Source organism: Tribolium madens, unplaced genomic scaffold (genome assembly GCF_015345945.1).
Source record: "Tribolium madens isolate multiple individuals breed KSU strain unplaced genomic scaffold, Tmad_KSU_1.1 Scaffold_20;HRSCAF=117;Tcas5.2_LG4, whole genome shotgun sequence".
In the NCBI taxonomy this organism is placed as follows: domain Eukaryota; kingdom Metazoa; phylum Arthropoda; class Insecta; order Coleoptera; family Tenebrionidae; genus Tribolium; species Tribolium madens.
The window spans coordinates 9,679,144-9,688,725 of NW_025400985.1; the positions used below are offsets into that span (position 1 = coordinate 9,679,144).

At 33.3% G+C, this 9,582-nt stretch overlaps 3 protein-coding genes across 3 annotated transcripts; 2 read left to right on the forward strand and 1 right to left on the reverse strand.

The window, feature by feature from the left end:
* Positions 1 to 1,559: 1,559 nt before the first annotated feature.
* Positions 1,560 to 3,242, forward strand: LOC123004857 (odorant receptor 4-like). Its single transcript, XM_044398345.1, has 5 exons — positions 1,560 to 2,302; positions 2,357 to 2,459; positions 2,503 to 2,601; positions 2,691 to 2,846; positions 2,896 to 3,242. The coding sequence occupies exons 1-5, from the start codon at positions 1,560 to 1,562 to the stop codon at positions 2,947 to 2,949; spliced, it is 1,155 nt and encodes a 384-aa protein (XP_044254280.1). The 3' UTR covers positions 2,950 to 3,242.
* LOC123004856 (LARGE xylosyl- and glucuronyltransferase 2-like) lies at positions 3,073 to 6,016 on the reverse strand. Its single transcript, XM_044398344.1, has 10 exons — positions 5,869 to 6,016; positions 5,666 to 5,814; positions 5,313 to 5,618; positions 4,964 to 5,264; positions 4,515 to 4,911; positions 4,160 to 4,468; positions 3,959 to 4,111; positions 3,735 to 3,914; positions 3,466 to 3,689; positions 3,073 to 3,417 (listed from the first exon to the last, which is right to left on the reverse strand). Exons 2-10 carry the CDS (start codon positions 5,691 to 5,693, stop codon positions 3,315 to 3,317), a joined length of 2,001 nt encoding a protein of 666 aa, XP_044254279.1. The 5' UTR covers positions 5,694 to 5,814; positions 5,869 to 6,016; the 3' UTR covers positions 3,073 to 3,314.
* A 155-nt stretch (positions 6,017 to 6,171) lies between these two features.
* LOC123005117 (conserved oligomeric Golgi complex subunit 8) lies at positions 6,172 to 8,104 on the forward strand. Its single transcript, XM_044398736.1, has 4 exons — positions 6,172 to 6,296; positions 6,346 to 6,818; positions 6,870 to 7,083; positions 7,132 to 8,104. Exons 1-4 carry the CDS (start codon positions 6,242 to 6,244, stop codon positions 8,085 to 8,087), a joined length of 1,698 nt encoding a protein of 565 aa, XP_044254671.1. The 5' UTR covers positions 6,172 to 6,241; the 3' UTR covers positions 8,088 to 8,104.
* The last annotated feature ends 1,478 nt before the right edge of the window (positions 8,105 to 9,582 follow it).

A 9,582-nucleotide genomic window follows, 5' to 3' on the forward strand; every position in this document is an offset into this window, starting at 1 on the left:
CTTAGGTGGGCCTAAAGCACCCGGGCCGACCCCTAATTACGTCCCTGCAAGTATATTATAGTTACAACGTTTTATCCACAAGCATACAATATAAACTAAACCAACATTTATGACGTTTTGAAGGGACGTTTGTCGAATTAATTTTTATTCGGAAGGGAGCAGGGCCACACTCAAGATACATTCAAGCTATAGACATCTTGGCCACATCATTAGCTGTGGCTAATCTGTGGCAGGGCTAACCAACTCTAGGCTAACCATGAGACGGTTGCTATTTTTTTTCATAAGACCCGTGTGCGTTATTGATATCATAAGACGTCTCCTAGTAGTGGTATTATGACCTAATAATAGACTGGTTATGGATAAATTAAACTAAATAAATTCTAATTACTAATTAATTAATTGAACGTAAATGCACTAATAGACGGATAGGATCATGCCATGTCTATAATAATAACATTGCAAAATTGTAAAATTAATAAACAGATGCCAGAACAATAGACCAATGAAGGGCTTCAAAAAACAATACATCATTCATGCATAAATATGTGTTATTCGTAATATTAAAATTAAATGTGAAATTTCAACCTAACGGTTTTTCAGGATATGCAACCTATTATACAAGTTAATATTACTGATTGCCTATATATGTAACACTCAAGTTTAAAAAAAAAGGAAAATGTCTCGTTGAAACGATTATTACTCTTTAAAATTTTACTACAAAGGATACTTGTAATAACGGTTTTTAGATGTTTTTTTATTGCTTTTTGCATTTTTTAACTGTGAATTAAAATAAAGCTGTTGTTTATTCTAAGTGATTTTATAATCTTATTGAACATACTTGTCAGACTATTTAATTTTGCTTTAAATGATTGGTTTTGGTAACACAGTACCTGGATAACTCTCTTTATCAGCCGGCCAAATGCATTTACCGAATATATTGCCATTATGACTTTAATATAATTTTTAAATGTATTTTATCTTTAATAATAATGGAAGTAAAAATGAATTAGGAATTAGGTCAGGTTTGTAAAAAAATGACAAGTGAAAAGTGCATTTTATTTCTAACTCAAACAATTTAGAATATGAAATATGTAAGGAGGTCAGGTACGCTGAGGCAGAGTGCTTATTTTCTGTTTATTTTATTATTAAATAGACCGTATATCTATTTCTCGGTTTCTCATCCCAGACGTAATTGCCCACAAGCGCTTTAATATTTACGATGATTATATTTGCGAAAATTCTGAACCAACCGAATAAATACCAAAATAGAAAATATAGCCATTTGCGATGATGCTTTTTTAAAGCATTTTTTGTTTATACTAATATTCACGAAAAATTCTTTCGACAACAGCGAACAAATTTAATAAATCACCAGTTTTTTACCAAACAATTTGAAAAAATGATAAGCCTAATGGAATATTTCTAGCTATATAAGCAAGTTTTATTATACCTATTTAATGCTTATTGCGCAATGTTCATCCAAAATTAATAAGAATTATTGGCTATAAAAACGCAAAAAAGCGTCTTTAGGATCAGTCGATCTAACAATTGCGCCAAAAATGGCAAATTTCAAATGGACAAAAATCATTGAAACAAACATTGTTGTGATGAAAGCAGTCGGAATGTGGCCAGAAAAATCATTTTTCACCTGGGATTTTTACAACATATTCTTTTATTTCATGGTGACATTTTTGTTAGTAATTCACGTTTTGCTCCAAACAATACAAATGGTTCGAATCATCGACGATTTTAGACTCTTTCAAGCAGCATTTTCTCTAGCATTGCAACAATATAACGTCCTTATAAAACTCTTATACTATATCGTGAAATTTCCTAAACTGAAAAAATTTTTTCATGTACTAAACAACTATCAGGTGTTTCAGCCGCATAATCATGATCAAGAAAAGATGTTGGAAAGTAAATTAAGTGCCATGAAAAAATATTACATTTTTTTGTTTTATTTTATGACGTTTATTGCGGTCAGTAGTTTGATTTTGTACCCAATTTTCGATAATTTAAACAGTGGTGAACGTGAACTTCTTCTCATTTGTTGGTTCCCATACGATTACAAGACTTCTCCTTACTACCAACTCACATACTTCTACCAATCAGTTTCGATAACGTTTGCAGTGTTTATTGTTCTTCAAATTGACACCCTTGCTTTACTTTTAATGACTTATATTGGACTTCAGTGTGATTTATTGTGTGATAATTTTCGACAACTTGGGTATGAGTCGTCTAAAAATAGTAATATTGAAAGTGGATTTGTAAATTGCATTAAGCATCATCAGAATTTAATCAAGTAGGTATTGCAAATATACATAAAAAATTCCTAACAAGAAGAAATAATTTTCAGATTGAGTAATCACTGCGCTGACTTCACCTACATGCTGATCTTTGTCATCGTAGCCACAAGTTCCATTGCGATTGGAGTCACTTTGTCTCAAGTGTTTTTAAAGGTAAATACTATACAAAAAATCAGCCATTTTTTACATATTTCAGGTCTCGTCTTTCAATATAATTTTCCTTGTGGTTTACATATTAACCGTAATATTCCAAATGTTTCAATATTGTTGGTTTGGCAGCGAAATAATGTACAAGGTAAGCCAATTCAGAATTCAACTTAGCAAGACTTGCGCAGATGCGTCACAAACACATGACTTCGATTTGGCGCGCTTTTTGATTTTCAGAGCGACAAAATCCCCTACTCAGCATTTGAAATGAATTTCCTTGACGCTCCTCTATCGACAAAGAAAAATTTAGTAATTTTCCTAACTTGCACTCAAAAGCCTATACAAATGCCGATATTAAAAGTGACTCATCTCTCACTTCAAACTTTTATGAAGGTGTGAAACTATTGATGTTTATACAAATAACTAAAATTGAATATTTCAGGTACTTCAAACCGCTTGGTCTTATTTCGCTCTACTTATTCAACTCAGTAGATAAATATGTGCATTTAAATATTCACACAAACCGCGTGGACATGGTCAAAGGCTTTAATTTGCATTTAGGTATACATCTTTAACTCTGTAGTAACTAGGAGAGGGTTAGTTTAGTTGAAATAGATAGTTGAGGTTTGATCGATATATTTAAATATCTACATATTACATGGAAGAATAAATATTTTACATAGATAAGAAACTTTAAAAAGATAAAATTAGATTCATGTTTGACAACTTATACACTATCTAGCTGCTTACGAGCATTTCAATTAAAAGAATAAAACATCACACCAGCAATGACTTGATTAGCTGCTATAACCCCTGCCCCCCGACAGTGCGTTTAAAATTATTACATAAAATTGTTCTACTTTACTTAATATCTAAAAGAAATGATGTATTTTTATTATCGAATAATCTCCCGTATTTTTTATCCAAATCCTTGATAAACTCTTCTTTCAAATTTTGTAAACACCTACAAATCAAACTAAAATTTATGCCAAAAAACAAACAAACAAATTACATTCGGTAAACCGGCGAAGTACGAAACTTTGCAATATCGTAACTAGGCGCGTGTGGTTTATGAATAATAAATGCATTCGGTAAAACAATCCATTGGAAGCCTTGCGCTTCCAATTCCATAATATGAGACACCTTATTCCACCCAAAACCCATGAATCTATTATCATATTCAGTGACGTCACTACTGACCACTATATACGGTTCAAAATCAGGCTCCCACTTTACCTGAAACACGACTCTAACATTTACTCCCCCGGCGAGGTTTCATACTTTATAGGGTGCAATTGCCGATTTCCACTTCGTGTAATTCGTAGGTGCATGTCCAGCCACCCACACATCCGATCTAAATGGGAAAACAGACTTTTTCTCCCACATACCCAACAGTAGGGCTTTGTTTTTCGGAATGCGACTTCGGTATCTTTGGGTTTCAAACGCAGGAACTATCAAAGCCTGAAACCATATTTAACATAAATTCACACACAAGGGGGTTATACTTTGGCTTTCATGTCACGAATGGAATTTAAGTGACTTTTCAGTACGGAATATAAACCTTTCATTGGTAAAAAGTCAATATCGGCCAAGAAAACAAAAGGAGTGTCGACGTTTCTTAATCCAACGTTGCGTAAAATGTTGATCGGGTGATACTCCTATTGAAAATTATTAGAATTGTAATTTCTCGAAAAAAAACTAGTTACCCCATCTTTGAATACTGCATGGTAGGCTATGTTAGTACGGTCCTGTAACAACTCCGAATTTTCAATAAAACTGTAACATTGTTGAAACTCAGGATCAGTAACGTAAAATGTGAGACTAATAGGGCCTTGCCAGTACTTAACCAACTCTTCAACCATTTGCAACCTATCGTAGGACAATTGTGCGACAAATGTAACATCGTTTTTGGCATTTTCCTCGAGCGAATGTTGATATTCCCGAAAAAATAACAAAGTTCTCCACTGACTAGTTTTGGCGCGATGGAATTCGGAACAAAGGTCGATTTGTGGTTCCTAAAAATCTATTCCTCATTTGATAATAAACTTGTGAAAAAATTACATTAGCAGCGTCTTGTGTCGTGTTGCAATAATACAGCTGTCGTCGTAATAGATTTCCGTTGTATTCCACAAAAGTCTGGTGTAATGTTCGAAAATAGTCCCCGTCTTTGTTAACAACATGAGTTTTTTTTGGCGAATTCCAATGGACAACTTTAATTCTAAACTTATTGTAACAGTTGTAGCTTAAAGCGTGATCACTTAATTGAGTATTCCAGTAACAAGGCACTTGATAGAGGAGATCGGTGTGTTGTAATAACACCGCGTTTATTATGTCTTGATCTCCTAACCGGGTTGAACCATAAATTATCGCTACTTTTTTGGCAACGGAGGGCCATAAGTTAGGCCAGTCGAGTTTTTTAAGTCTTTCTAAATTGTAAAGCAGTACGCCAGAATTAAACCTGAAACATTTCAAAGTTTCAAAATGATTATTCAAGCAGATAGAAGTCACACCCTCTGCCGCTGGCAGGCCAAGGCTTAATTTTGGTGTTCTTTCCCAAATAGTAGTCGCTCTGATTTTCTACAATTCCAATCGTTTGTTTATTATTAAATTTTTCAAACAGTCTCCACAACTCTACAATGTCACCAACGAAAGTTAAGTCAGTATCAAGAACTATGATTTTTTTGGTAACGTTTAAAGGAATTATCTTCGGGAACACAAGCTTTAGCAAACCAAAAATACCAGAATAATGGCTGTTAGGGACCCATCTCACGTCCTGAATGAAGTCATTAATGTCATAAAATGTTGCATTACCTAAAAAAAAATTATAAACTAAACTGCGGACAAAAAGAAGGCAAATACTTTGTGGTAAGTTCCAGGTATTAAATAAAGTTTTCAGGACCTTTTCCGAAACTTTATTCACCATGATATGAAAATGGATGGGATTTATGTTGTAAAAAAATAACGATTTTAATAATGTGTGTAAATATAAATTAGACCTGTATCCTGAACAAACAAATCCAATGTGAATTATTTCACATTTATCGTGTAGTGGGTTATTTTTTTCCGGTTCTTTGAATGTTAGTGTGTTTTTTTGTCCAATCCATTGACTGTCATCCTCCTTTGAGATATATGCGAGTTTGTTATTACTGCTAAGATCTTTGTAAACTGCAACCCTAAGCTTGAATACGATTATGTTAATTGTGAATACAAACCTGAATTGTAAGGTATAACAAAATTCATAATTATTAAGAAAATTATAGTAGACAAAACTAAAATAATTAACCAGTATCGAGGAAATTTGCAAGTGAATACATTTCGTTTTTTTGAACGAATATTTACAAATTTTGATACATAAAAATTCCTACAAAAAACAAGTTCATAGCCGCCTTGTAATTAGTAAGAAATTCTCTATTACCTGAACCGCCTATTGTGCTATATCATTCCAATATAAACAATTAATTCATCACTGTTAATTTATTTTTGTAGTTTGAAAAACTTAACCTCACATCAGAAATTGACATTTGACAGTAAAAGTTCAGCGAGTCTTTCGTTAAATTTAATTGATCTACTAGTTGATTTAGAGTAATTTTTAAATTTTTATTGTATTGTATGCTAAATTAGAGTCTTTATTGTCGATTATTATCCAAAAACGAGGAAATAAATTTAAAATGGCACTGATCGCGTCCTGGAATCAATTTGGAAATGTCAATTCTGACAACTCGCGTCCTATATTTACCACAAAGTGACATGTCAACAATTACAATAAAACATTCATAATAAGTGTAAAAATGAGTGACGAAACGAGTAATTTATTAAAATTGGTGTTCCCCAACGGATTTCCGAGTAATTAGAACGTAAATTTTTAAACTGTAACTCTAGTCATGTTTATTAGGTGCATGGGAGTACAGTACAGCTTTCAGCGACTACATTTCCCGATTAGGGACATACAAAGTTGAAGATTTATCCCGCGAACCCGCTCGTTTGAACGAGGAAAAGGCTTCAATTCACGAACAGACTCAGGAACTGGCTGTTACTAATTACAAAACGTTTATTGAGACGGCACAGTGTTCTCGCGATTTGTTCACCCAATTCAATACAATCGAGTCGAAATTAGATAATCTTCTTGAAGATATACCCCAATTTGAAAAGAAGTGTCAAACATTTGGGGAAGAAACGAGCGGGATTAATAATTTGCGACGTTTGAATTCATTAACGTTGACACGAAACGCACAATTGCTTGAAATTTTAGAACTCCCACAATTAATGAATTCGTTTATTAATGACGGTTTGTATGAGGACGCTCTTGAACTGGCTAGCTATGTGCGAAAATTACATAATAAACATCCTGATGTACCTATTTTTAAAGTAATTCAAACAAACATTGGGGTTTTGATCTCTTAATCAATATTTTTTCAGAGCATTGTCGGCGATGTTGATAAGGCCTGGTTGTTGATGTTACACCAATTAATTACGCAATTAAAACAAGAATTGTCTCTACCTAAATGTTTACAAATTGTTAGTCATTTGAGGAGGATGCAAGTTTTTACTGAGACAGAATTGAGATTAAAGTTTTTACAAACAAGAAACACTTGGCTTCAGTCTTGCTTGAATGCTATTCCTAAGGAAAATGGTATTTTAATTATTTTCAGTTTAAAGTTTTTAAAAACAATTATTTCAGCCAATTATCACTTGAACAAGACAATTGAAGTAACGAGAGTCAATTTGTTCAATATAATCACCCAGTATCGAGCAATTTTCAATGATGATGAGCACAGCCCTTTGGCTTCAATCAAAAGTCAGCAAGTTAACCAAAACGTAATTTTTTTTACTTGGATCAGAGACAAAATTTCCGATTTCTTGGCCACACTCGAGCACGATTTAAACCAGGGAGTGTCATCTATTGATACAATTTTGGCCCAGTGCATGTATTTCGGAGTTTCATTCAGTAAAGTAGGGTGCGATTTTCGGTCATCTTTAATTCCGATTTTTACAAATAAAATCGTCGGGGATTTTGAAAAATCTGTGAATGAGGCGATTAGACGATTTCAGTTAAACATGGAACGTTTTACTCTCATTAACAAAAATCACTCTAACGTTCCTTGGAAAAATAAAAATGAAGACCCACTACAACCCCCTGATAGTTTACTAGAATTTTACCCTATCGCTGAATTTTTAAATAATGTTTTAACGGCACTCAATGAATTGAAATTGTGTGCTCCCATAGCGGCTGTGAAAGCTGTCGTTGATTCATTGCAACATGCATTGTTGTTTATTGCAAAATCGATTCTAGTGTTGCATGGGCAGGAGCAACAAGCTTTCACGGCGAATTCTAAAGATGCTTTTACCAGATTGTGTATGTGTTTTGCTGATGATTTAGTTCCGTATATTCAGAAATGTGTTCACATTATCTTCCCACCGAGCAATATTGCGACTTTGTTGGGGGTGAATGTGCAAGTGTTGCAAAACGAAGGACTCACGTTTTTAAATAAAGATGTTATTGTTGACCCAATCAGACATTTATTGCCTGTTAAAATAACTCCAGTGTTTGATGTGGTTGAGAGTAATGAAAATGAAACAAAAACTGACGATAGTGATAGTAGAAGTGAAATTAAAAATGATGTAATGTCAGAGTAATAAAAATCGTTTTTTTATTTGTTTTATTTATTTTGTTCCGTTTGCACTTCCGCATTTATGAAAGCTTTTGACTGTCTGTTAAGCCCGTTCCGCTCCCTCTCTTTCAACTCTAGACACAACTCGTAAATTCCATCATCGTCCAAAAGGTCACAATTATCAAGCATTGTCAATCGTGTCGTTGAACTGAAATGTAAACGAAGCTTTCGTGGCAGATCCAACACTCTCACATTGTTCTCTTGAATATCGTGGAACGGAATATATTCAAGCATTGAGTAAAAAAGTTTATCTTCTTGGTCTGGTGCTATTGAAACTTCAGTTTGACACTTACTTTCGGAGATAACATGAGCTTTTATTTTATTACTTTCAAGGATGTGAGGATAAACGCGGATCATCGTTTGCACCTCTTTGTCCATCATGGTCTTCTCGGACTGAACTCGATGGCGAGAACCCCACATTTCTGACAGAAATTTTAATTTTCGGATCAAAATTTTTGACGTTAAGAGCACACATTTTTTTAAGAGTTTTTACAACAATAGTATATAACATTACTAGCAAGGTAACACCCGTTACCTTGCGTGTATTGTTTTATATTTTATTTGTTTCTCATTTGTAAAAAGGTTAGACAAATTTAAATTTCGATTACAAAAAAATTCTCAATAATTTGTCGTAAACGTCGTAAGCTATGGAAGCGTTATCATAAACATGTATGTTTATTTTTCTTTTTATTTGTTTTTGCGAAAGCGAAAATGAACGTGCCAAAAGAAATTATTGAGGAAGCCAGCAGTATAGTTTCAAGTTTATTACCTGCAAAATCAAACTGATTTTCAAGGTACGAGCGAGAATACGACGACTTCAAAAAGTGGCAGATTGGGGTAACTGAAGATGTTTTGTTGGTCTACGTGAATCAACTATCTGCTAGATTCAGTCCTAATACTTTATGGGCAAAAAAGTCTATGCTCAAAAATTGCTTGGAAATGAAAGAAAATGCTCCACTTCGCAGGTTTGTTTTCCTTAAAAAATTATAAAAAAATATGACGTTTAGTTGTCGTTTAGCGTTTCTTAAACGAAAAAATGAGCGTTATACGCCAAAAAAGGGCCAACGTATTAACACATTAAGCGCCACCGTACTAAAAAAAAGTTATTTTTGGGCCCTGCTACTATTTACTTTCAAATCACTTTAAATTGCATTAAATTATTATCACAGATAATCAAAAACATGTTTAGGTTTTATTTGGAGGTATAATTTATATGTATACATGTGGCCGATAAAACAAAAACAGAGTTTTCAAATATCTTTTGTACTTTATGTCTAATGAATGTGAACAAGAAAAACTTAAAAAATTGTAGGACCATGCTTTTTTTGACGAAGACGAGTCAGATCTACTTAATATTTTGTATAAAAATAAGTTTTGTGCTACATATTTTTAGTTACGCTTCATTCAATATGTTAGGTATTTATATTACATAAATTGTGGAAAAAAACTCATTTTTGTCT